This window comes from Zalophus californianus, chromosome 10, assembly GCF_009762305.2.
Source record: "Zalophus californianus isolate mZalCal1 chromosome 10, mZalCal1.pri.v2, whole genome shotgun sequence".
NCBI lineage: Eukaryota > Metazoa > Chordata > Mammalia > Carnivora > Otariidae > Zalophus > Zalophus californianus.
The window spans coordinates 48,660,894-48,687,425 of record NC_045604.1 but is presented as its reverse complement, the minus strand read 5'-3'; the positions used below and the strand labels follow the sequence as shown (position 1 = coordinate 48,687,425).

At 37.0% G+C, this 26,532-nt stretch overlaps 1 protein-coding gene across 7 annotated transcripts in view; it reads left to right on the top strand.

The window, feature by feature from the left end:
* Positions 1–26,532, top strand: part of RALGPS2 (Ral GEF with PH domain and SH3 binding motif 2) — a 153,269-nt gene that overhangs the window by 12,628 nt on the left and 114,109 nt on the right. For 4 of the 7 annotated variants that reach the window (XM_027613996.2, XM_027613998.2, XM_027613999.2 and 1 more), the window contains exon 2: positions 22,495–22,640. In XM_027613996.2, the coding sequence (XP_027469797.1) occupies positions 22,584–22,640 (57 nt within the window). In that variant the 5' untranslated portion in view covers positions 22,495–22,583. The other 3 variants (XM_027613997.2, XM_027614002.2, XM_027614001.2) reach the window with 3 other exon arrangements.

Here is a 26,532-nt window from a genome sequence, read left to right as displayed (position 1 = left end):
TTTAGGTAGTCTGTGGAGCATTAAAAAAAAATATTGTCTTATGTAATTTGAATAATAAGACTTGGTATTTATTTATTAAGGACTTAATAGAGGCTTGGTGCTGTTCTCAGCATTTTACCTCTATTAACTCATTGGATCATCATGATAACCTGGTGAAGTGTAGGTCCTATTGTTTATTTTATTGTTTATTTTAAAGAGGTAGAAATAGAAGGCTAGCCATATTGCCTGAAGTTATATACGATATGTAAGTGGCAGAGCTAGGATTTGAACATAGGTCGTATAGTTGTAGAGTTTTAATTTTTAAACACATATTTCCTCTTCCTTCCTTCCTTTCTTAGATTTTATTTATTGGGCACCTTCGACTGAGGTCATGATCCTGGAGTCCCAGGATCCATTCCCACATCAGGCTCCTTGCTCAGCAGGGAGTCTGCTTCTCCCTCTGACCCTACCCCCTCTTGTGCTTTCTCTCTCTCTCACTCTTTCTCACTCAGATAAATAAAATCTTTTAAAAAATAAAGATTTCATTTATTTATTTGTCAGAGAGAAAGATCAAGAGAGAGCAAAGCAGGGGGAGCGGCAGGCAGAGGGAGAAGCAGGCTCCCTGCTGAGTAAGGAGCCCAATGTGGGACTTGCTGGGATCATGACCTGAGCCAAAGGCAGACGCTTAACTGACTGAGCCACCCAGGCGTCCCTCTTTTTCATTTCTTATTTACCTTTTTAAATGAAACCAAGGAGAAGGTCTCAGTTTCTTACCACTATTTCATTTACACTTTTCTAATGCTTCTCTCCTATTTTTTCAGGTACAGAGACTTAGGTGGGCAAGATACAATACTAGGTAGTATACTGTTACAAGATTTTTATACTGCAGTTGAAGTGGTATATTATCACTTGAAGGTAGGCCATGCATGGTAAGTTAAAGGATGTATACTATAAATCCTAAAGCAATCCTATTTTTTTAAAAAAAGTTATAGGTTAATCCATCAAAGGAGATAAAATGGAATCAGAAAATAATAGTTATTTAACTCGAAAGAAGGCATTAAAAGGGGGAAAAAGTACATGGAATAAATAGAAACAAATAACAAGATAATAGACTTAAACCTAACCATATCCATAATCACATCAAATATAAATGGTCTGAAAATACCAGTTAAAAGGCAGAGATTGTCAGATTAGCTAAAAAAGCAAGACCTAACTATATATGCCTATAAGAAACACTTTAAAAGTGCAAATAGGTTATAAAAGTAAAGACTGGAAAAAGATATACCATACTTACAATAGTCAAAAGAAAGGGTGGCTATATTAATATTAGACAAAGTAGACTTCATTCAGAGCAAAGGATATTTCCAAGGATAAAGGATATCATTATATAATGATAAAAAGTTGGTTAATTTAGAGGACATAACAGTTCTAAACATTTTTTTGCTTCTAATAAGAGAGCAACACATTAAAATAAAAATACAGAAATACATTAAAAATTGATATAACCCCAAAGAAGAAATAGTCAAATTCTCAATTTTAGTTGGAGATTTTAGTACCCTTCTCTGAATATTGAAAATCACAAAGATAATAGAGGACTTGAACAATAGTGTCAACCAATTTGACCTAATTAACGTTTATGGAATATTCCAGCTAACAACAGCCAAGTATTCTTCTCGGTTCTTCTTAAGTACATTTTCCATGATGGACCATATTTTGGGCCATAAAACAAGTCTCAGTAATTTAAAAGGATTGAGAACCTATGTTTTGTAATCACTGTGGAATTAAAATTAGAAATTATTAGCAGAAAACTGTGGAAAATTTACGAATACTTGTAAAGTAAATAATATAATTCTAAATAACCTGTGGGTCAAAGAATAGATCAAAAGGAAATTAAAAAGTATTTTGTACTAAATGAAAACGCAACATACCAGAATTTATGAGCTGCCACTAAAGTAGTACCTAAGAGGGAATTTACAGCACTGAATGCCTATATTAGAAAAGAAAAAAGACTTCAAATTAATTACCCCCACTTCCACCTTAAGAAATCAGAAAACAGGGGCACCTGGGTGCCTCAGTCATTAAGCGTCTGCTTTCGGCTCAGGTCATGATCCCAGGGTCTTGGGATTGAGCCCCACATCGGGCTCCCTGCTCAGTGGGAAGCCTGCTTCTCCCTCTCCCACTCTCCCTGCTTGTGTTCCCTCTCTCGCTGTGTCTCTCTCTGTCAAATAAATAAATAAAATCTTAAAAAAAAAAAGAAATCAGAAAACAAACAGATTAAGCCAGAGTAATCGAAAAGAAATGGTAATCAGTATGGGAAAATGTATAGGAAACAGAAAAACAATAGACAAAAATCAGTGAAACCAAGAACTATTTCTTTGGGAAGTTCCATACAATGAATAAAGCTTTAACCAGACTGGCTAGTGTCAGGAATGACAGAAGTGACAACACTACAGATTCTAAACAATAAAAGGGAATATTATGAACAACATTATGCTTGTAAATTTTACAACAGAGATGAAATCGACAAATTCTTTAAAAGACACATACTGCTAAACTTCACTCAAGAGGGAATAGATGGGGTACCTAGGTGGCTCAGTCACTTGAGAGGTTGAGCATCTTTGGCTCAGGTCATGATCTCAGGGTCCTGGGATTGAGCCCCGTGTTGGGGTCCCTGCTCAGTGCAGAGTCTTCTTCTCCTTCTCCTGCTCTCCCTCTCTTTCTGCAGCTCCCCCTGCTTGTATTCTCTCACTTGCTCTTTTGCTGTCTCTCTCAAATAAATCTTAAAAAAAAATAGAAGGAATGGATAACCTGAGTAGTCTTGTCTCTATTCAGGAAATCGAGTCTGCTAAAATATTCCCACAAAAAAAAAAAAAAAAAACTAGGTCCAGATGGCTTCACAAGTGAATTCTAAATATTTAAGGAATAAACTATACCATTTATAAACAAACACTTTCAGAAAATTGCAAAGAAAGAATACTTCTTAAGTTACTTTATGAGGCTAGCATTACCTTTATATTCAAACTAGATAAAGACATTAGGAGAAAAGAAACTACACAGAAATATCCCACATGAGCATACATGCACATACTCTATAAACAAATTGTAGTAAATCGAAAGTAACCATTTTTAAAACAAAACAAAAAATCATGACCAAATAGGGTTTATTCCAGGAATAAAGGTTAGTTTAGCATTTAAAAAGCAATCAATGCAATTCATTCTGTTAACCAACTAAAAAAAAGCTGTGTGATTCAATAAATGCAGAAAGAAAAAAGCATTTGATAATCCTACTTCCATTCCAGATAGTAACTCTGAGCAAATTAGGATTAGAAAGGAACTTCTTCAACCCAATAAAGGATATCTCTGAAAAAACTACAGATAATGTAATTTTAATAGTTGAAGACCAAATGCTTTCTCCTTAAGACCTAACACAAGGCAAAATTGTCTACTCTCACTACTTCTATTCCACAGTGTACTGGAGGTTCCAGGCAGTGTAGACAAGCAAGGAAAACAAAAAAGGCTTCTAGAATAGAAATGAGGGAGTAAAAGTGTCTTTTTCTGCAGATGACAGGATTGTAGAAAATCTGTTGGAATCCACAAACTAACAAGTGAGTTTAGTAAAGTTACAGGATACATGATCAATATATAAATATCAATTGCACTTCTTAAGCTAGAGCAAACAGTCAGAAATTGAAATTGAATAAAACCAGTACCATCGGCAGTAGCAACACATGAAATACTGAAAACTACACAGCATTCAACACATATGAAATACTGAAAACTACACAGCATTGCTGAACAAAATTGAAGAGCACTTAGATAACTGGGGAGGTAGTCCTTGTTCGTTGGTTGAAAGACTCATTGTTGCTAAGATGACAGCTCTCCCCAAATTGATCTGTTGACTCAGTGCAATCCCATTCCAAAATCTTAGCAGGCTTTCTTGTAGAAATTGACAGGCCAATTCTAAAATTCATATAGAAATGAAAAGGACCTAGAATAGCAGAAACAACTTTGAAGAACAACAAAGTTGGAGAGTTAATACTACCCAATATCCCACTTCACTAAAGTAATCAAAACAGTATAGTACTCATGTAAAGACAGAGAAATAGATCAGTGGGATAGAAGAATCCAGAAATAAGCCAGTGCATATATAGACAACTGAATTTTAATCAAGCACAAAGGTAATTTGGTGAAGAGAAAGGGTAGTCCATTTGACAGATGATGTTGGCACAATTGGATATCCATATACAAGCACATGGTCTTCAATCTGTATCTTGCCTGCAAAAATTAACTCAAAATGAATCATAAACCTGAATGTAAAAACCTAAAATTATAAAACTTTTAGACAAAAACAGGAGAAAATCTTTGTGATCTTGAGTTAGGCAAATATTTTTATATGTAATACAAAAAGCACAATTCATAAAACAACACATTAATGAAATGAACTTTATCAAATTAAAAATGTGTGCTTTTCAAAAAATATTAAGAGAATGAAAAGACAAGCTGTAGAGTGGGAGAAAATATTTGCAAATCAAGTATCTAAAGATTTATATCTAGAATATGTAAAGAATTCTCAAATATTTATATATAACCTATATTAAACATATTAGTCATTAGAGAACTGTAAGTTAGAATCACAATGAGCTACCAATACATACCTATTAGAATTACCAAAAAGGCTAATTAGCAAGTATTGGCAAGGGTGTGAAAGAACTTGAACTCTACTTTGCTATTGGGACCGTAAATAGTACAACCAATTTAGGAAATAGTTTGATTGTTTCTTAAAATGTTAAATACAGACCTACCAGCTGTTCTATACCTAGATACTTACTGAAGAGAAAAGACTTGCATACTAATATTCACAGCAGCTTTCTTTGTAATAACTGCTAAAATCCAGATGCTCATCAGTAAATGAATGGATAAACAAATTGTGATATATCCATTCTACTTAGCAATAAAAAAGCATGGGCTGTTGATACACACAAGAGCACAGATGAATCTCAAAATAATTACCCTGAATGAAACCAGGCACCTTGGGAGCAACTGGGTATGTTCACTATCTTGATTGTAGAGATTTTTTCCGTGGGTGTTTACTGTATACTTTGAACATGTGCATGCCACCTATGTATAAGTAAAGCTGTTTTTAAAAAGTGATGTGATAAAGAGCCTAATATAGATATGAATTGATAAAAGATTTACTAAAAACTGCTTATATAACATGTGTCACTGCTGTATCTTTCACATAATTATTTTTGATATACACAAAGCAGGAAAAGTCGGCTGAAATCTTTTTCTTAGAAATCATCAAGAAATTTAACTCATTTGAAGTAGTGGTTCTCACCTGGGGTGATTTGCCCCCCAGGGGACATTTTGCAGAATCTGGAGACGTTTGATTGTAACTGTTAATGGCATTTGGTGGATAGAGGCCACAGATGCTACCAAACAGCCTACAATACACAGCACAGTCCCCTTCAACAGAGAATTATCTGGTCTCAGATGTCAGTAGTGCTAGGATGGGACACCTGGGTGGCTCAGTTGGTTATGCATCTGCCTTCTGCTCAGGTCGTGATCCCGGGGTTCTGGGATCGAGCCCCATGTTGTTAGGCTCCCTGCTCAGGAGGGAGTCTGCTTCTCCCTCTCCCTCTGTGAGCACTCTCTCTCTATCTCTCTCTCTTTCTCTCTATCTCTCTCTCTTGCTCTCTCAAATAAATAAAGCTTGAAAGAAATAGTGTTAGGGTTGAGAAACCCTGATTGAGAGTTTCTAAAGTCATTGTAGCCACTTATTATTTGAATCCTGTGTTATTACACATTCCTGTGTTCAACATATTACTGGCAAAACAAGTTGCTAAACAAAAGTCTTTGGAGAAAGTAGTGTCTTACACTTTTGGTAATGTGTGGATGACGTATTTATGAGACTCTTTTATTTTTGAAATACTATTTTTTAAGGATTTATATGAGAGAGAGCGAAAGCACGAGCAGGAGGGGCAGAAGGAGAGGGAGAGAGAATCTCAGACTCTGCGCTGAGGGTGGAGCCCAACCCAGGGCTCGATCTCACAACCCTGAGATCAGATCTGAGCCAAAACTAAAGAGTCCTTTGACTGCGCCACTCAGATGCCCCCAAAGCTACCTGGAGTTAATCTATTTGGATATATTGCAGTATTTGTTTTCATATCATTTGAAAAAAATGTTAAAACTCACCACTACCATGCATATATAATTTTCCAACCAAGCCTATTAGATGCTATCAGTAAAGCCTAATTTTAATCAGTGGACTTTTGTTTGTTTTTCAAATAATTCGTGGCTATTTGAAATATAAAATTTAGATTTAAGAGTCATTAATTTAAAATGCCTATCTGGCCACCTTTTTTGCTCATGTTCCACAAATGGACCAAGACCCTTGTTCTCAGATCAGACACTTGAGCAGTTTTACATCATGATACTTGGATCTTAGTATTTTCTTCTTTTTCCATCTTAAAAGAGAACCCAAGGGAGGGAGAAGGCAGATTTGAGTGGAAGAAAGAGGGCTAAGGACAAGGATTTGGATTGGGTTGAGAACATTGGCTCTTAATATGTTGCCTGCATGGAGTGTCATTTTTCCAATAGAGTCATTCTTGGATGTTTGTATATTCGATTCATTCAGGAGTAACTGGCTGCTACTACATACGTGTCTGTGACCACCTCAGAAGACTGATGTGACGTGTCGAATTTGGTCTGCATACAGCTTTCCTCTGCTTACCCCATCTGTTGTACTAAAGGAGTGCTTTCTCTGTCCCAGGTTTTGTTCTGGGTCAGGGATCTGCAAACTTTTTCTATAAAGGCCCAGATCGTAAATACTTTAGGCTTTTTTTGCAGGCCATGCAGTCTCTGTTACATCTATTCAGGCCTGCCTTTGGGAGGGTGAAAGTAACCATAAACAATACATAAATGAATGAGTGTGGCTGTGTTCTGATAACACAGTTTTAATTTACAGAAACAGGGCTCAATTTAGCTTGTGGTCCGTAGTTTGCTGGCCCCTGTTCTAGACCATGAGCATTTCTTCTTTGGGACATTTGGTGTTGTCCGGTTAGTTCCCAGTGGTAGCTGGTTGCATATGGAAGAAAGTGGTGCCCTTTCACATGAACTGCTCTCATGCACTGAATGGCCTTTACAGATGATGGTGTGGAATGAGTGAATGACATGAGCTATAAAGGAGAAGTAGAATGATAAGGCATGCTTACATCTTTTCTTGCTCACACCCCATATGCAGATGTTCAACAAATTCTAGCAAGTTGACTTTTGGAAAAGTCTGTGGAATTAGGTTTTAAAAATGTATTTATAATCTCCTGGCTGAAGTAGGGCAATAACCTCCTTATTGCTGTCTCTGCTTTTAAGGTTCTCTCTAATCCACCAGCCTCCATGCATGTTGCCAGTTTCTTTTCTAAAATAAAAGTGTTATGGCACACATCCCTGCCTGTAATTATACGGTGTAACTCCCAGTCACCCAGAATAGTGGTTCTTAACCACTTTTTATTCCTGGGTCCCTTTGAAAATCATTTGATAGCTGTGGATCCAGGAAAATTAATTTTTGTGAGTGTTCATTACATAATTTTCATACTTTGGGGGAAGTTGTACAGTTCATGGCCCTAGGATTTAATTCATGGTCTCCTAGTTAAGAAATTCTGATTTAGAGAGTAAAGTGCATGTTTCTTCTCATGCTGTTGTACATGCTTCATGATCTGTCTTTAGTCTGTCTTTGCAATTTATTGTCCGTGTTCTCTCGTTCCCTCTCTCCCCTCCCCCCCCCGTGCTCTCTGTCTCTGTTTCTCTCTCTCTCTCTCTCTCTCACACACACACACACACACACACACACACACACACACACACACGTGCGCATGTTTTTTTTCTGCAAAGAATTAACCAATATTCCCCTGTCATGCCAGTTTCTCCCATTCCTCTGTCTTTGGAAGTATTATTTTCTCTTGCCAGGAATATCCTGACTACTTCCCCTCCATCTGCCCAGTTTCTACTTGTTAAGACTCATTTTCAAATATCAGATTCTTAGTGAAGACTTTCCTGACATTTCCTTTGTCAGACATAAATAAGTATGAAGGAATTGTAGCCAGTGATACTTGTAGGGAAACCTTCCTTTTTTGGTGTTGGGATGGGGAGGAGAATGAGAGGAGGAAAACTTCTAGGGAAGATTGCTTTGCTCTTAAGAGGTAACTCTCTTCTTAACCTCTCTGAGCCTCAGTTTCCTAAGTTGAATATATATTTATCTTGGGCTCTTAAATGAAGAGCAGTGTTCCAATCTCTACAGCACCTCAGTATTTATACAGGAAATTCTCTTCTTCTGGTCAGTAGGTGGCCCAGGAACATACGCAGGAGTAAACATTTTCAGAGACCCACTTCGGTCGGTTCTGAATAAACTCTCCTAATGGAAAACTATATTGTAAATTTACTAAAACAAGATTTCTTTTTTTAAAAAATATTTATTTATTTGATAGAGATAGTGAGAGCAGGAACACAAGCAGGGGGAGTGGGGGAGGGAGAAGCAGGCTTCCCGCTGAGCAGGGAGCCCGATGCAGGACTCGATCCCAAGACTCTGGGATCACAACCTGAGCCGAACACAGATGCCCAACTGACTGAGCCCACTCAGGTGCCCCTAAAACAAGATTTCTTGAAATCCTTCTGAAGTTATTTTAAGGTGTATGTGTAAGATACAAGTCGCCATGCAAATATTTATGTTGTTATAGGCATTGCTACTTTTTAAAAGGCCAGTGGGATTTTTACTGTTAGAGTACATGATGCTCTTTTGGCTAGTGACTGATAGAATGGATCGCTGTCTTTCACAAATTAACACTTGTGGTTTTCACTATTCTGTGAATGACTTGACAAGTGTATGACATATGATGATTTGTAATTTTGCTGAACACAGATGTGTTACTAGTCCATCACACTGTTGTCGAAAACCGACCTCTGTGCTTCAGAGCCAAAATACAATACGAAGGCAGAGTTTGGGATAAAGAGGAACCATAGCTTTATTGCTTTGCCGGGCAAAGGAGGTTGCAGCAGGCTAAGGCCTTCAAAACTGCAAGCCCACCTGGGGGAAGGGGCTGGGAGGGTTATAGGAAAATACAGGATCTAGCCGGTTTTGACAGGAACTGTGTACATGCTGCTGGCTTAGTTGTTCATGTTTTGAGGGTAGTACTGGGTTCGGGAAACAAAAAGACTAAGAAGGGAGGAGGAGAAGTTTTCCAAAGAGAGGAAAAAGATTAGTTTAAAATTGAGCCTCCATGCTGAAGCAGGAATGCAGCCATTTTGATTTTTGTTCACCTTTATGCTTTTAAGTGGTTTCAATTAAGTAGGCACATCTCTGCGGCATTGGTTATGTTCTACCTTTTTGCTTAGTAAGTTTTGTGGCCAGTACTGTTTATGCTGCCCAAGCCAACTCCTAGTGCTGGGGACCAAAGGGAAGCAAAAAGCAATAGGTCTAGGAGGAGGAATTTTGGATAGAGTAAAATGTAAGATTCTGTGGTGGCTTAAGTTAACGGTGTAAATCAGTCTACTTTGCATTTGTATGGCAGTGTAATAAGTATAAATTATTTCACTATTTTTAGATTCATTAAAAGGCTTGTAGGAGTAAAAAAAATTAGTTATACTTAAATGTGTTATATGCCCTAGTAGTAGTAGTTTCAAATTGGGGGATTTTTCAAGATGTCCTGGGACAGATTCCTCAGAAACATCGAGGTCCTGTTGTACTTGAAGTCATCACATTGGTATCTTGTTTGTTGAGACTTCTGAATTCAGTAGGAATGACAAATACGGTCTCTGTGTGTGTGCAATGTAAATCTTTCCTTCTGAATGAAACTTCCCAGATCATATAAATTAGTAGTCCATTTATAAGGACTCTGCCTTTTTATTGCCTACAGGATAAAGTCCAGGCTTTTCTTTTTGCTGTAACAAACATTGCCCTTTATACCTACTTCTCCAGACTCAGTTCCTGAAGGTTCTCATATCTTTTACATTTTGCCCTTTTAATTATACTGTGCTTAACGATTGGCAGTTCCCTAAATGCCAGTGACAAAGGATTTCACCATTCCTAGCCTTTGTACATCCTCTTTCCTGTGTTTCCTTGTTCACCTAATGAACTTCTTTTAGAAGTGAAGATGGAGAGAAATTAGATAGAGAAATTAGATATTTCCCCCTCTGCCACCCCCAGGTTTTCACAGTATTTAGACATTCAATTAGGGGTTGGTTAGGGGGCGGGTAATTTGCTATTGTAGAAAGTGCTGAGGACTAGCAAACAGAAGACTTGCATTTAAGACTTACCTCTGCGATTAACTGATATGTGAGCTTGGCCAGGTCATAGAACCTCCCATGAGATTGTTGTCTTCTGTAAAATCAGGAAATTGGAATAAAACTGTGAGTAAGCAGACTTGCTTTTTTCCCCACTCTTCCTTTTCTTTATCTTTACTTTCATTTTTCTTCCCTCCCCTTCTTTCATTCTTGCACATTTGAAGAATACAACAGTTTCTATCACTTGATAGTAAATTACCATAGCCATGATTTTTGAAGAGTGGGGGTAGGGCCTGCCTTGGTAGTAAAATAAGGGAAGACCTGAGGATTTGAAATGTACCCTAAGTTGGGATCTCCAAAGTATTTTCTGCCTCTTAAATAATATTCATCTGTATTATTCTTTGTATTAATAACACTAGACAAAAATATTTGTGGATATATGTAGCTTAATTCTAAAAGGCTGTTTATAAGACCATTTTGGCTCTGAAGTCAAAAGTGACCACTAACGCCATCTGTTGGTGGGAAGAGTTGTACTTTTTATGGGATGTGTAGCTTAAGTTTCTATGAAATTTTGCAAATTGAAGTAGGGTTCTCCCCCCACCTTCTGTTTTGCAATAATTTCAAACTGTCAGTTATAAGTGTAGGTAAAAGTCACAAAGTCACCAGTTTTTTTTTTCACATTTTTCCCCATTTGCTTTATCATTTACTCATTTCTCTCATATACACATACATACTGTTTTCCCGAAATACTTGAAATTAGTTTGCATACCTCATACCCCTTTACTTCTAAATATTTCAGTTGTATTTCTTAAGAACAAAATTATTCTTTTATGTAACCACAGTGAAGTTATCAAATTTGGGAAACTGGTACAGTACTTTATAGTTAATGTTCCAATTTTGTGAATTGTTCGGATATTTTAGATTATTTACTGCCCTCCAGTACAGGCTCTTTGGTTGTCATGTCTCTTGAGTTTCCTTTAAGTTTTAATGGTTCCTCAGCCTTTCTTTGTGCTTCATGAAACACTGAGATTTTTTAAAAGAATGAATTAATAGAATGTTGCTCAGTTTATTTTTGTCCATTTCCTTGAGATTAGATTCAGGTTATGCATCCCCAGCTCAACTACTCGTAAGTGCTGGGCCTTCCCAGAATATCGTGACAGAGCCACATGATGTCATTCTGTTCCTCAGTGGCGATGGTAATTCTGATCCACACACTCAAGGTGTTGTCCTGTTTCTTCACACAGTGTAGCTACTTATTTTCCTCTTGCAACTGATAAGCAATCTGTAGGAAGACACTTTTTTTTACTCTTTTGTAATGAAAATAATGTCTCTGTAGAAATTTTAAAATATACAGGTAAGCCAACGTTAGGGAAGAATTGACTTGGAAACCTGGAGATAGCTACATTGTAGTGCCTGTTGGTATAATCTCTGATCTATACTAAAATAATAATAACAACAGCCAGAAGGATTATACCTTAAATACTGTTTGGTAAATTGCTTTACTCATTTAGCAGTATGCTGTTAGTATTTTCCCATGTGTCAGTGTGTTTTCTTTTGTGATATTTTAGTGACTGTATAGTGTTGCACTGTGTATAATCCTTTGCCTATGGATCGTTCAGTGATGTTCAGCTTAGCCTTACATTTCAAGTAGAAGAATCTCTTGGGTGTCCAAGCTATTTAATTGCTCCTCTTTCTAGGCTCCTTCTTTTTTCTTACAGCTTAAAGGGAAGCAGTGCTGTACTGTTAGCTCACGCAAAGTTTCACTCCGACCATGGAGTCCTTGACTGACTGCTGTTTGTTTCACAGTTTGATGCTACCACACTCTGAGTTCCTCTCTGACCATTTCTGGGCCTGTAGTGGCAAACTTTTGCCAAATATGTAAAGCTCTTTCTGATTCAGCTGGATTGTTTTCATGCTTTAATTGTTAATATTGTATACTATGTTGGGTTCTTTGTTTTATTTCAAATATGTGGTATTATGAGTTAAATGGACTTTTATGGGCTAGTCTTCTGAGCAGGGCATCTGGCAAAATGTACACACACATACACACACCCAAACCAAAAAGATACAAAACAGACACATTTGGAGCACAGTTTAACTTTTTGCCTGCAACTTTCTTTCTGTTATCTGAATTCTAGTTTACCTATGTTTATATTTTGGGACAGGTTGCGCGGGAGATCTCAGAGCTCTTATGTAGTAGAGTCACTTGGCAAATCATCTTAAGTGAACTTCTCTGCTGGAGATAGAGCAGAACCTTTAAAGGCATTACTTAAGACTTCCCTTTTTAATGTTCAGTCCTTTGAAAATCTCTCATCAAGTATCTAGTTTTGGGCCAGTTAGGTATATGGAAATAAAAGCTTTCTGTGTAGATATGGGCCAGTTAGTAAATGGATCATTCTGTTACTTCTGCACTTCAGTACAAATGCAACAGAATCACATCTGAAAGGCTTATGTGTAGAGTCTCTTTATTGACTTAAGGTAAAACCATTTTAATCCTAGTGTATTCTTTAAAGTAGCTTCATTATTTTTAAGCCTTTCTTTACATTTTTGGGAAATAATAACTGCTATTATATAGATGGTGGGGTACATTTTACATGGGTCACTTACTTTTCATTGCCCATTATTAATGTATGCACTCTACTTCAGGTAGGATAGTAAGGTGGCATCGTGATAGGTGAACAATTTTCTGCTATCCTTAACCTTTCGCCTTTTAATTTAAGATATAAGTTTAGTTTGTTTTGAAAGTAATCTTCAGATTCTCGTACATATCTGAAGTATGTACCCAAAATATTTAGAAATAAAATACATGCCTGGAAAAAATATAAAGGTGTTTAACTTAAATAATAATTTGATAAGTGATCTAGCAAGTAGTCTTGCTGGGAAATAATTAATTTAGTTCTTTTGACATGAGACTTCTAAATGTGTGGATTAATTTAGACATTATCAATTTTTTTTTCTTTTGCAGTGTGGGTGGTGTGAAATTGCTAACCCTGTCATTGTGGTTGGCTTACAGTGATTGAAGTTTCTCCAGAATTTGTCTTTTTTTCTTAACAGTTTGGTGTGTTCTTCTTAGCCATATGAATTGCTGTCATTTAAAAAAATGCTTGCTACCCTTTGATTAAGAATGAATTGCAGCAGGGCGCCCGCGTGGCTCAGTCTTTAAGCATCTGCCTTCGGCTCAGGTCATGATCCCAGGGTCCTGGGATCGAGTCCCACATTGGGCTCCCTGCTCTGTGGGGGGCCTGCTTCTCCCTCTCCCACTCCCCCTGCTTGTGTTCTCTCTCTCACTGTGTCTCTCTCTGTCAAATAAATAAAATCTTAAAAAAAAAAAGAATGAATTGTAGCTTAGAATTTTTTTACTACTTATTCTATAATACTGGGGATAGATGGAATAATTTCAAGTTGTGTGCTTTTGAATAAATTTATAAAATAATTTAGAACATTTACATTTAATCTACACTTACAAATTAGTCTCTTAAGAGACCCCTCATCATTAAATTCATGGCCTAGTATTGGCAACATATTTGTGTATTTTTTTGTGCTGAGATATTAGTTAACATGTTTACACGTTTAGAACTTCTTTCTAAGAAATGAATATTTTTTAAGTAAAAATGTTTTTAATCATTTAGTAAATTTCTTTTCCAATGTACTTAACGTCTTTCAAAATGCTTCATTTAGAGGAACAGTTTATGCTTTCTAATCCATTGATTTATATTGTAATTTTCACATGCTTCTGGAATTTACAAGTAGAAGAATGACTCTTATTAGAGGTGTGCCTCCTCCTTTCCTTTTTTTCTTTTTTAAGCCACACCACTGATAGGTGGACTTGGAGCCTCTGCTTAAATATCAGCAAGGTTCCTTGCCCAAGGCCTTACAGCTGGCTGATAGTGCCTAGACCAGGGTTTGAACCCAGGGCTTTCTGACTCCAAAGTCTTTGTTCTTTTCCATTATACTATACCATTTCTATATGCATGGAGTTTTTCCTATGATTTCTTTTAATTCTTACAAAATCTCTCTGGGGTATATTTTGTCATCCCTTATTTATAAATGAAAAAAACAAAATTCAGAGATTAAATAACCCAGCATAATACACCTGGTTAAAGTCACAAGAATTAGTATCCCATGTCTCATGGTTTTACCACTGACCTGCTTTCTTTGCTCCTTGGTCTGGATTGGGGGGAGGGGAGTTATGGGGGGCGTTGTTCATGAATTGACATGAATTCCATTAATTTTTTGTTAATATCTAACTGAGATTGCCATTTCCATAGCACCAGGGATTCTGGTGCTGGTAAGATGGTAAAATGAAGGTGACTGATGTGAAGGGGATGCCATGTGACCGTGGGAGACTTTGTACAACAGAAGACTAGAAGAGGGTCCTGGAGAGCAGAGATTGGAGAAGCTTGGGTCGGAAAGGGGCCGGCACACCACTTTAGATACTTTGCTGTTCTTGGCAAAAGGTGGAAGAGTGTTGTTTACTACTCACCTTCCCTAAGACCCAGTGGCATACCTCTGGCATACACAACCTTGAAACAAACTGGTTTTAGTTTTCTAAGCTCAGTTCCCTCCTTAGAAACCTTTCATGATTCCTGGTGTGTCCCTTCTGATCAGAATTCCCCCGTTTGACAGTTGAGACCCTCCGCGGTCTGGTCCTGTCACTTCTTGGAACCTTTCCAGGGCTCAGCGCAAAGGGTCTGCTAAGCCCACAGGCCAGCACTCCACACGACGCCTCCTCGTGGGCCATCTTCACTTTTCAGTTTGTGCCCTCGTTTATGGTGTTCTTACTTCTTTCTTCCGCCCCTTCAACTTTCTTTCTTTATAAACTCAAACGTCATCTCATCCTGTAGAAATCATGTGACTCTTGAAGCCGAATAGAAGTATGACAGGTAGTAGTGTTCTGATTATTATTCCTGCTCGTTCCCCCTCTAGCCGTAATGAACTTGCTCAGAGTGAGGACCCACCTTTTAGTTTCCCTTATGTTCCCTCCTCTTCCGTCTCCCTCCACCTTTCCTTTCTCCCTTCCCCGCCCTCCTCTGCTGTCCTTGTTTTTCCTATCCATTTATCAGTTCATCTATCTTTTCTGTCTTTTGTTTCTCCCTCCATCTGTCCTCCTTTTTTCCTCCTTCCAGCTGTCTGTCCCTACAGTGTAAGCTTGGGCAAATTACCTGTCCTCTCATCTCTAAAAATGCAGTATAATGTTACTACTTCATAGGGTTGTTTCGATGACTGAGTGAGTTTTTTTCTTTTTTTTTTTTAAAGATTTTATTTATTTATTCATGAGAGACAGAGGGAGAGAGAGAGAGAGAGAGAAGCAAAGGGAGAAGCAGGCTCCCAAGGAGCAGGGAGCCCGATGCGGGACTCAATCCCAGGACCCTGGGATCATGACCTGAGCCGAAGGCAGACGCTTAACCATCTGAGCCACCCAGGGGCCCGACTGAGTGAATTTTTAATGAAAAGTACTCAGAGCAGGCCTGTGAGGTAATAAGCAGTCCTGGATGTTATCTTTTGTTTGTGATTGTTGTACCGATTTGTGTATTCCAGTATAAAACAAATGATAGTATTTGCTTTAAAAGGAGAAATACTTCTCCTTTATATGCATAAAAGTAAATAATCATTTTTAAAAGTAGCTATAGAAGTTAGTTTTGAACTTTTAAATACTTTGTGATTTAAATACTCATGATTAAGATAATTATTTCTACTTTGAGACAAATTAGTTTTTCATGTATTACATTTTTAATTGCTTGCCATATGGACTAATTCTGTGGTAAATTCTCTGTCTAAAAGTATCTTTGCCTTCTCTTGAATGAGAATTTAGCTGGGTATGGAATTCTAGGTTGACAGTTATTTTTTCTTAGCACTTTGAAGATATTTTCTTTTCTTCTGTGTGCGTTATTTTTGTTGAGAAGCTTTCCATATAATTTTGTTCCTATGTAAGTAAAGTGCCTTATTCCACTTGCTTTTAAAACAAATATTCTCCAGTTTAAAGTGACGTATATAGACTATGACTTTTTTTTTTTCTGTTCAAGGCTTGTGATTCCTGAATATGAAGAGTTATGCCTTTCACATGTTCTGTGAACTTCTCAGCCTTTATCTCTTTAAATATTGCCTTTCATTATCTCTCTTCCTCTAGAACTTCTCTTAGACTGTGTTAGATCTTATTCTGTTTTCCATTTCTCTTATGTTCCCTCCTCTTCCGTCTCCCTCCACCCTCCATCTCTACACACTGTATCACAACTCTTTGTACAGAATTTTTGCATAATTTCCTTTCTCTCTTCTACTTCACAAATTCTCTTGTGTTTAATCTGATGCTTAATTCTCCAGTGACTAAATTCTTCTTTTTTAAAAAAAATATTTTTATTTGGTTTTCTAACAATTGTTTGTCTTGCATTCTTTTTTTTTTTTTTTTAAGATTTTATTTATATGCCAGAGAGAGAGAGAGAAAGAGCACAAGCAGGGGGAGTGGCCGGTAGAGGGAGAAGCAGGCTCTCTGCTGAGCAAGGAGCCTGATGTGGGGATTTGATCCCAGGACCCTGGGATCATGACCTGAGCCAAAGGCAGGTGCTTAACCAACTGAGCCACCCAGGCATCCCCGGAGTCTTGCATTCTTCATAACAGCTTGCTATGTTTCATTTTCTTATTTTAAGGCTGCTGATTTTAATCTTTCCTGTTTTATAGTCTTTATCAGATAAGTGTTCATCTAAAGTTCTCAAAAGTTAATCCTAATAATTGTTGCATTTCCTGCTTTAGTTATAGTGTGTTGTTTGCTTATAGAGTTGGTATATTTTTATTTTGAGCTTCCTAGTGGGGCTTTATTTGTGGGAATCCCATGTTGCCTTTTTGTTCCCTCCATCTGCCTTGGGTTCCAGGAGTCTCTGGCTTGTGAACACATTTTTGTGGATTTCTTGTCTTAAGGGTCTTGAACCATGCTGATGTATAAATTCACATTCTGTATCTGCTGGAGTATGTCTAGGATTACAGATTTTTATTTTGTAGACAAATTTGTGGTCACTCTCCTTTAGCCTTAATGTTAAGTTCAGGCCAAGACAGGTAAGTTTCCTTATCTTATGCCAGTATGTATTCATTCATTCATTCTTTCTTTCTTTTGCTTGCTTGCTTGCTTTCTCTCTCTCTTTCTTTTCCTTCCTACCTTCCTTCCTTCCTCCTTTCTTTCCTTTCCTTTCCTTTCACCATCTTACATTGATGGGGTAGACCATCAATCTATCTGGCTTTATTCTAGGTAAAGGTGGGGTGGGGTGGGGAGGAGAGTGTGTGTCTCAATTCTGTTTTCATCTCTTGGTTGCCTTTTCAATCCAACTGGTATCAAAATTTAACCTACAATTCCTGAATTTCTTTTGTAAAAGATTTTATTTATTTATTTGAGAGAGAGAGCTCACAAGCAGGGGGGAGGGGCAGAGGGAAAGGGAGAAGCAGACTCCCTGTGAACAGGGAGCCCCAAGATGGGGCTCTGAGATCCTGACCTGAGCAGAGGATCCCAGGACCCTGAGACCAAGACCTGAGCCAAAGGCAGACACTTAACACACTGAGCCACCCAGGCACCCAAGATTTTTATATTATTTATTAGCCGTAATGCTGGAAGCAGAAATCCTCGTCATATTCTTTTAAATGTGTGTAGTATTGTATGTATTGATTATTTGATTGCCATTCACCCTATACTTTAATTGGGCATTTATATAATGTCCTGTGTCATTCACTCTTTTAACAGATACTTAAGTAGGTAATTGAGATCAAGTATTGTGTTCATGTGCCTGCATGAAAAGATAAAAAATAATGATTTTTTTTGTCATGTGTTGTTTTAAATATGGGTCTTTAATATCAATGAACTCTTAATGCATTAGGGAGAAATACATAAATAAATGGCATTAGAATTTTGACAAAAGAGCAGTGGAAGCACAGAGGCGGGAGGCTGTTGATCTCTCTCCAGGAGGCGTTGGGGGACTCATATAACCCTGAGTGTACATCAGAACCATTTTCTTTTTAATTTCTTTTGTAATAACTTGAACTTTGAAGGGTGGTAAGTAGTAAAGATAATCTTGTTTACTGTTACACTAGAAATGGTTTTAAGAGGCAACCATGTTTTTAATAAACTTCTGCTAGAATAGCTCAGTATCAATTATGTCAAAATCTTTTTTCTTTGTTACTCGAGCATTTTGATGGCTTTAATTATTGAAACAAAGTACTGGGGAATTGGGTCTGAGTTCTAATTTTCTTAGATTAAAAAAATAAAGAAGGCAGTGGAAGTTGAGCTGTCACAAATGCTGAAAGTGAGCTTGCCTTAATGCTATGATATACAGGCTGTTTGATTTTTTTTTTTTTTTTTTGGAGAGAGCAAGCGCGAAAGCATTAAGGGCGGGGGGGGGGGGGCGGCGGGCAGAGGGAGAGGGAGCAGCGGACTCCCCGCTGAGCAGGGAGCCTGGTGCAGGGCTGGGGCCCAGGACTCCTGGGCTGAAGGCAGCCGCTTAACCGTCTGAGCCACCCAGGCGTCCCCAGGCTGTTTAAATCTTTGTGCCTTCCATGAGTGTCATGTAAAATATGTCTTTAATACTTCTTTAAAAATAAATATTAAAGGAGAGCAAGCTCTGTAATTTTTAAATATTGAACCGCAATTATGCAGTTATGATAATTATGCAATTATGATGTTTTAATTTTACCCTATTTTTTCTCATGAAAGTTAGAATATTTTTAAAAAGGTATAGTTTCTGTTGTTGAACCTGTCGCTTCTATTTTCATCTTTCTTATAGTTGTCCATTTGAATTTCTTAAATGTGGTTGTATATAAGGGCATTAAAATGGTTCTCACTATTGTAAATAGTGCTTGATTGAATAGCTGTATCTATGTAATTTTTTCTCTTTCTCCAGAGTTTTCATAAGATGAATTTCTAGGACTGAGATTTTAAGCCAAAGTGTATGAGCTTGTCAATTCTGTATTGTCTGAATGTTTCCAAAGAAATTGCTCTAATTAATTGCATTTCACTACCATTTACCTTATGGTTGCTTAACTCTTTTAGAGTATGTTTTATAAAACTATTGAATTTCTTTAGCATAATATTCCTAATGATAGCATAACTTATTTTAGAAAATATGTAACTGCTACTATGAAATGAGATTAATTGAGAAGTTGACACTTTGACTTTAATCCTTTGTTCATTTGGTTAAAAAGTACTGGTTTCTGGTGTGACTCTCACTGAGAAGGTAAGGTGTTTAGGAGACTGAATATACCTGCAGTTTAATAATCTAGTTCAGTGACCTCAAGCAAGGAACTAAATCTACACGTTTCAGATTTCCTGTTTGGGGATTATATTGCTTGGAAAGAAGCAATATCCTTGTGTTTGGATAATAATTTCTTGGAAAGAAGTAATATGCTTGTTTTGGGATTTAAAACCAAAAGAAATTAACTATCTTTAGAAGTTTTAGAAGAGAATAAGTAGGAAATAATGAATTTAAGAAAAGAGCTGTTGTGATATTGTTAATTATGAATGGTTGTGCCATTCATAGTACTAGGAAAAGCATGTATTTGTTTTTTTTTTTTTTAAAGATTTTATTTATTTGAGAGAGAGAGAATGAGAGAGAGAGAGCACGAGAGGGAAGAGGGTCAGAGGGAGAAGCAGACTCCCCGCTGAGCAGGGAGCCCGATGTGGGACTCGATCCTGGGACTCCAGGATCATGACCTGAGCCGAAGGCAGTCGCTTAATCAACTGAGCCACCCAGGCGCCCAAGCATGTATTTGTTTTGTTTAATTTGAACTTTCCTGTGTGCAAAGCACAGGAAGGTCCTGAAATACATACTAAAAAAAAAAAACAAAAACCATTTCTGTCTCTAAGGACTCAGTGTTTTTAATGGTATCATATGAAGTTTTGTTCTTCAACAGTATTAAATACTATTGACATGTAGTACATTTATAAATAGTTTTGAATATGATTTTCTTTGAGGTATGCTTTGCTGTAATTGTGGGGGTTTTTTTTACATGTAATGGATTTCAATATAATCTTAATATTATGGAATATTTGGCATTTTAATTAAAACCAGTCAGAGAAAACTTTATTCTTTACTTAATAGTTTAAAATGTATGTCTTATAGTTTAAAAATGTGTAATTCTTTTTTTTAAAGATTTTATTTATTTATTTATTTGAGAGAGAGAGAGAGAACATGAGAGGGGAGAGGGTCAGAGGGAGAAGCGGACTCCATGCTGAGCAGGGAGCCCAGTGTGGGATTTGATCCTGGGACTCCAGGATCATGACCTGAGCCGAAAGCGGGTCTCTTAATTAACCAATTGAGCCACCCAGATGCCCCTAAAAATGTGTAATTCTTATTCCTGGTCTGTATTATCTCATTTTCAGTAAATAATAGTAAAAAAAAAAAGTTTTTGAAGAGTGGATTAAGAATACATTTCCTTTAACAATTTAATTAAAATCTTTTTCTTAACACTAGGGGGCACTCTTGACCTATGGATTCATATCTAAATCAATCAATATGCCTAGACTGGAATGAAATGAAATTATTTGAAAACATGTCATTGCTGAGTGTTGACTTCAGAGGGAATTTGGATTATCAAGCTCATTTTATATAGCAGTGTAAATATAAGTTGATCCTTAATAGTATAAGGATAATGAAGTTTATAAAATGAAATGCTGTAGATTAGAGGAAATTAAAGTATTTCAGTGCTCTGTTCACTTTTGCGTTGATTTTCTAAATGGTTTCTAAATGGTTTTAAAAACCCATTATTTCTAATATCTTCCTCATTAAAAAAAAGAGTATATCACCATGTGTTGCTCTTAGCAGGTATTTAGAGTATATCTGAGGAAATGAAGATTAATTTCAGATGTGACTAAAGGTTGCTATCATTAGTAATAATTTTTAAGCATTTGAAAACCAGCAACATGTTTTGCTACATTCAGGAAACATTTTAGGCGTTTTCATTCACTGTATTTGCAATTAGGATTTTGGAGACACCCACCAACATGTATTTTGCCAGATGTGTACTAAGGTTTTTGTCATCTTTAATTCAAAGACTCCATGGAATTTAAGCTTTGTGTAGATTAATTAAGTAGACAAAATCTGCATCGTTGTAATTGCACCCTTACCATGTGTCAGCACTGTTTTATGGGCTTTGTATGTATTCATTTCTCCTCACCACAATTCTGTGAGGTAAGTACTTACTCTTACCTTTAAAATAGGTAAGGAAACTGAGCCCAGGAAAGTTAACTGCTGGTTTCACACTTAGGCAGTCTTGTTCTAGAGTCTGCTTCTAAATCACTGTCTGTATTGCTTCTCCAGAGAGAGGAAACTTAGCATCAAGAAAATTATTATTGCTATTTCAGACTCAGTTTTTAAAGCCCGTATAACTTACTATTTCTCTTATGCACAAGGGTTATTGAAATTAAAAGTTGGAAAGGGGCCCTGAGTCCCTTTGCTGCTGTCATTTTACAGAGAGGAAGAAATTCCATCCTAGAAGGATGAAGTTACCAACATAGTGCATACAACAAGTTATTTGTGGAGCGGGATGGAAAACACAAGTAAATATTCTTATTTACAGTATAGTGGAAAGAAATGTGATGTTGTGGAAATAATATTTGACTAGAATTCGGATGGCTTCAGTTTTATTCTTGGCTCTTCATTTACCCACAGAGGCTCTGTTTCCTTGTGTTATGTGAGCATAAAAAATGTCCTCCTCAATTTAGTCTTATTGGCAGTTGTGACGATCAGTGACATAATGATTGAAGATATTCAATAAACTTTAAAACCCTATACAAATAAACATACTATGGTCTCTGTATGACATATTCCATAATATTTTATTTTCAGTTATGTGTGGTATCTTTGTAAACCAGTTTATCAGCAATGGTAAACGTACTCAGTATTGTTGCTTTATAGATCTCTGCAAGATTTCTTGAGTTATGCCATGTATTACTTTGCCACATGTTGTTTTACACTCTTTATTTACTTAAAACTAAAATGTTTTTTAATTTTTCTCACAATAAGTGAAAAATTATACTTAATGCTTTACTGATGAAGAACATAGCACTAACATGTTTTGAGCCCATTTGGTGTTTCTGACTATTTGAAAAGAGCATACAAGATCGTCCTCCAGCTGGATTTAGTCACTTGGCTGAAATAAAAAATAGAGTTCAGTAAAGTTTTTTTTATTTCTTGGCATGGTGATAGGCATGGAATTGTTTTCTTAAACTTTCCATAAGACATATATTTAAAATTTTCTGTGTATTTTTTACAGGACTAATAATGTATTTGTGGCCTTGGACGTGAAGCCTTCCATCTTCTGTTGCTGTTAACATAGCGTCAAGGACTGATGTTGTGGGAAGCATGGACCTAATGAACGGGCAGGCAAGCAGTGTTAATATTGCTGCTCCTGCTTCCGAGGTAAGGTTAGCTGTAGAGTCTCTTACCTGACATTCTAATTTTTCAAGCATTATGGTTGGTCACAGATTGAAATCAGAACTTGAGAAGAAGAGCTACAGATTTTTTAGTTTAAAAAAAGCTTTTAATTGTGCCATTTGCATGTTTACTCTACATCTTAGAAATAATCCTTACCCACTTAAGATACTTGACAAATAATGATTACTTAAGAGTTTTTCTTTGAGTTTAGTTTTAAAGGGTACATAGAATGTCTTTTTAGGGTATTTTTATATTGCATGAACCTTGAGGACAGTAGTAGAAGTGAGAATAAAAGAATCTTTTATTTAGAATCACATAATTTTGACACCATCTAGATCCCTTGATTCCAGGCCTGTTGAAAGAGTCACAAATGACTAGGCTGAAGTGTTGGAAGGGGTGTGGCTTAGAGTGTAAAGATGGAGAAGGCGGTGAAGACCAAGCCAGGTGCCCGTCTCTCCGAGTTGTGTGCTGCACTCTTATCTGTGCTTCATGGTTTTTCTTTTTTGCTTTGTCTTTAAATCCAGGGTACTTGCCTGCTTTCCTTAATAACTTTAACATCTAGCTCCTATATTTCTCCTTTATTTTTCTCTTACTACAGAGGATGAAAGTAATGTCTATGACGTTTTACCTCCTTGGCCTCAAAGTTCGTTAATAACTTCAACTCCAGCCAGTTGCTTAGGCCTTGCTATCAATGAAAATAGTCTGAGTCTGTGGTTTTGATGATTCTTCTTAGCTGATGATTTCTGTATTTCTGTCTGTAGCTCTGGCTTCCCTCATACATTTTTATTAAGCATTTCTGATGGCCCAGACATTTAAATCAAGTTACTCATTATTATTCCGCTGTGCAACCTGTAAAGAAAATAGCGCAACCCCTTCCTCTGACTTCTGTTAGTAGCATCACCATTTCCCATCACTGTCTATCTCAGCGCTGTTTCCCTCGCCATCTGAGTTTAATCTTTAGATTTCCGCTTCGCGCACCACAGTCATTTTCTCATCTCAGCAGGAGAATGCACTAGCAGAACAGAAGTTACGGTCTTCTGTAATGTCGTCATGGAAGCGACAGCCCATTCTCTTTGCCATGTTCTGTTGGTTAGAAACAGGTCACAGTCCTGCCCACACACAAGTGGAGGGAATCACACAGGATGTGAGTGCCGGGAGAGGGAGACCGTTGGTCGGCAGCCGTCTGAGAGCCCGTCCAGCAAACCTCATCGCTAGGATCCAGTCCTTTTCTCCTTATTTATACCAGCACCATCGGAGTTCGGTCATTATTTCTTGTTTACATTATTGCAGCAGGCCTTTAGTTTGATCTTGTACTTCTGTTCTCTGCTGTTCTTGGTCCATTTGACTGTAATTCAATTTTAATGTTCTTAAAATACAGCTCTTAAGCTTTATTGTATCCCCAAATTGTCCGTGGTTCTCCACCGCCTGCTAATGAAATACCAATGGCCCTAAACCTTTTATTCAAGACTTTCTTGTCAAGGTGACTCTACATTTTCTTTTTAATAGATTTAACTCCCATTAATTGTTGACTTGAAATTGCATTCTTATGAAAGAATACTGTATCTTGCTGATGTTTGTATAAACCGTTGTTTTCTCCTACTTTTGTTACAGTTTTGTCTGTATCAGTTTTTCTACATGGCATTTCTCTTCCCACTCCAATGTGCCCCTCCCTCTGTGCACAAAAAAAGACATTTTGGCTGTCTTTCAAACCTATTTCAAATGCTATACCTCCAGCAGAGTCTTTTCCTTATCCCCTAAACAGATAGCTTTTGTATTTTGAAACTATCAGTTAAAAAAAAAACAACCCAGTTTTAAAATAATTTTTTCCATAAATTTATACATCGCTTATCTTTCTCCTTGAGACAAGGATTATATTACATGTTTATATATATGTTTATATTACACTTATGTTTACTTGGTATTTTTATAACCATATGTTAAATATATGTGTGTGCGTGCGTGCGTGCGTGCGTGTGTGTGTGTGTATGGTATTTATAACTATATATCCTGAGACATTTGGTTTAGTATTACAGGAAACAGTATATAATTATTTGTTAAAATAGATCATTTTACTTGTGTAAAAAAATCTGTTGACTCTCCTAAGAAAGTGAATGAACTAACATCAGGCCTCAGAGTAGTGTAATTTAGTATTTGGTAAGTGGAAAAAGGCTATCTTTTACATTGTTTTACACTGTGGCAAGAAAGTAAAATTAAAAATACATATTTTCACCTTCTCTTAAAATACAGATCTATTAACATATCAAAGTGCAAATGTCCCATAAATCTGATAAGCTTACAAATTGGACAAAATACTTGATCTGGGTGATTGACTTCCCTATCCTAGGACCTTAATATTTAACCAGTACTAGAAGCTCCTGAGATCAGAAGAGCTGCAGTTAAAATTTTTTTTTTTCAGTTGTTTAGAAGTGTCAGTGGTTTTTAGTCTGGTCTTGAATAAAGAATTACTACTATACTACTATTCCCTTAGTGGACATTATGCTTAAGTACTGTGTAGCTTACCAGTACCAACTTATTTATTGGTATTGGGGAAGCAGATAGAAGCATCTTGCTCATAATTTCTTAAGCCTCTCCTAATGACTTGTAAGAAGGAAAAAAGGAAAGTGATTACTTGTTTTGATAAGTAATAAAATTGCCATTACGATTTGCTAATTTGCCTTGAATGAGTTAAAAAGTTGGAGAAAGTTATATTTAAAATTAATATCTTCGCTTGATAGAATGTAGTTATTTGGTCAGTAACTGATGTCTTGTTTGAATGTTTAGCATCATGAATAAATTTCTAAATTAATTTTGGGATATAAAATAATATTGACATAAGCTAGTCATAATTACAGAGAATAACACATGAAATAAAATACTATGTAAAATCTGATTACGGGACTTTGGTTTCTGCTCAGATATATAAAGAGGTTGGAATTCATCACTCCTGTCTTCATAACATGAAAAAAACTGAAAAACAGTAAATCTTCTTAGCTCTGTCTGAAAATTGATGTCACAGAGCAAATTGACAGTGATGACCCAAAAACTGGAGAGAGAGACAAGTAAAGAATTCGTTTACCACGAGCAGAAATCACTGAAGCCAGAAATAGGTAGCAAAACTTAAGCTGTAGTTGAGAAATTGCTGGAGGCTATGTGTGGATCCCGGGGGCCCAATCTTAGGTTCCCCCAACCCCCACTTTTGTGTTTTACCTCTAGAAGCTCTACCAGGTTCTCACAGTGAAGATGAGAGAAAAATCCCTTCCTGCTTCTAGCAGGGGGAGGGGAAAATAACCATTTTGAAATGTGCCCAGTGCATTCTGTTCTCCCCCTGACCTCAAGGGAAACTACTTTTACCAGAGCCTAACCTACTTGGTGGACAAGAAATACCCAACTCCAGCTCCCTCCAGCCTTTCTTTCTCACTTTCTAAGGTATTGGCAGTGGGGTACTGAGAAGTATTTGAGGTCACAACCCAAGGGCACAGGCCACTAAAAGACCTGACTGTTGGACTTTCTCCCTGCATACTTTACCACCACATCAACAGGGCCTCTGTATAATAATGAAGGGGATAGCTGAAAGAACAGCAAGCACAGATTCTAAGATGGAGTTTCTAAAGAAACCCAAAGAAGGACACTAGAGGAAATTGAAGACTCAAGACACCTCAAGTACAACAGTAAACACAGCTTGACTCTTTATCTATTTAGAAGCATATCCTTACACTAAAGGCCTATATACCCTTAGTTCCTATTACCCAATACATTATGTCTGGTTTTCAGCAAATTACAAGGCCTGCTAAAAGGTAAGAAAAATACATAGTCTGGAGAGACAAAGCCACAGTCAGGTATGGCAAAGATCTTGGAATAATCAGACTCGTGATTAATA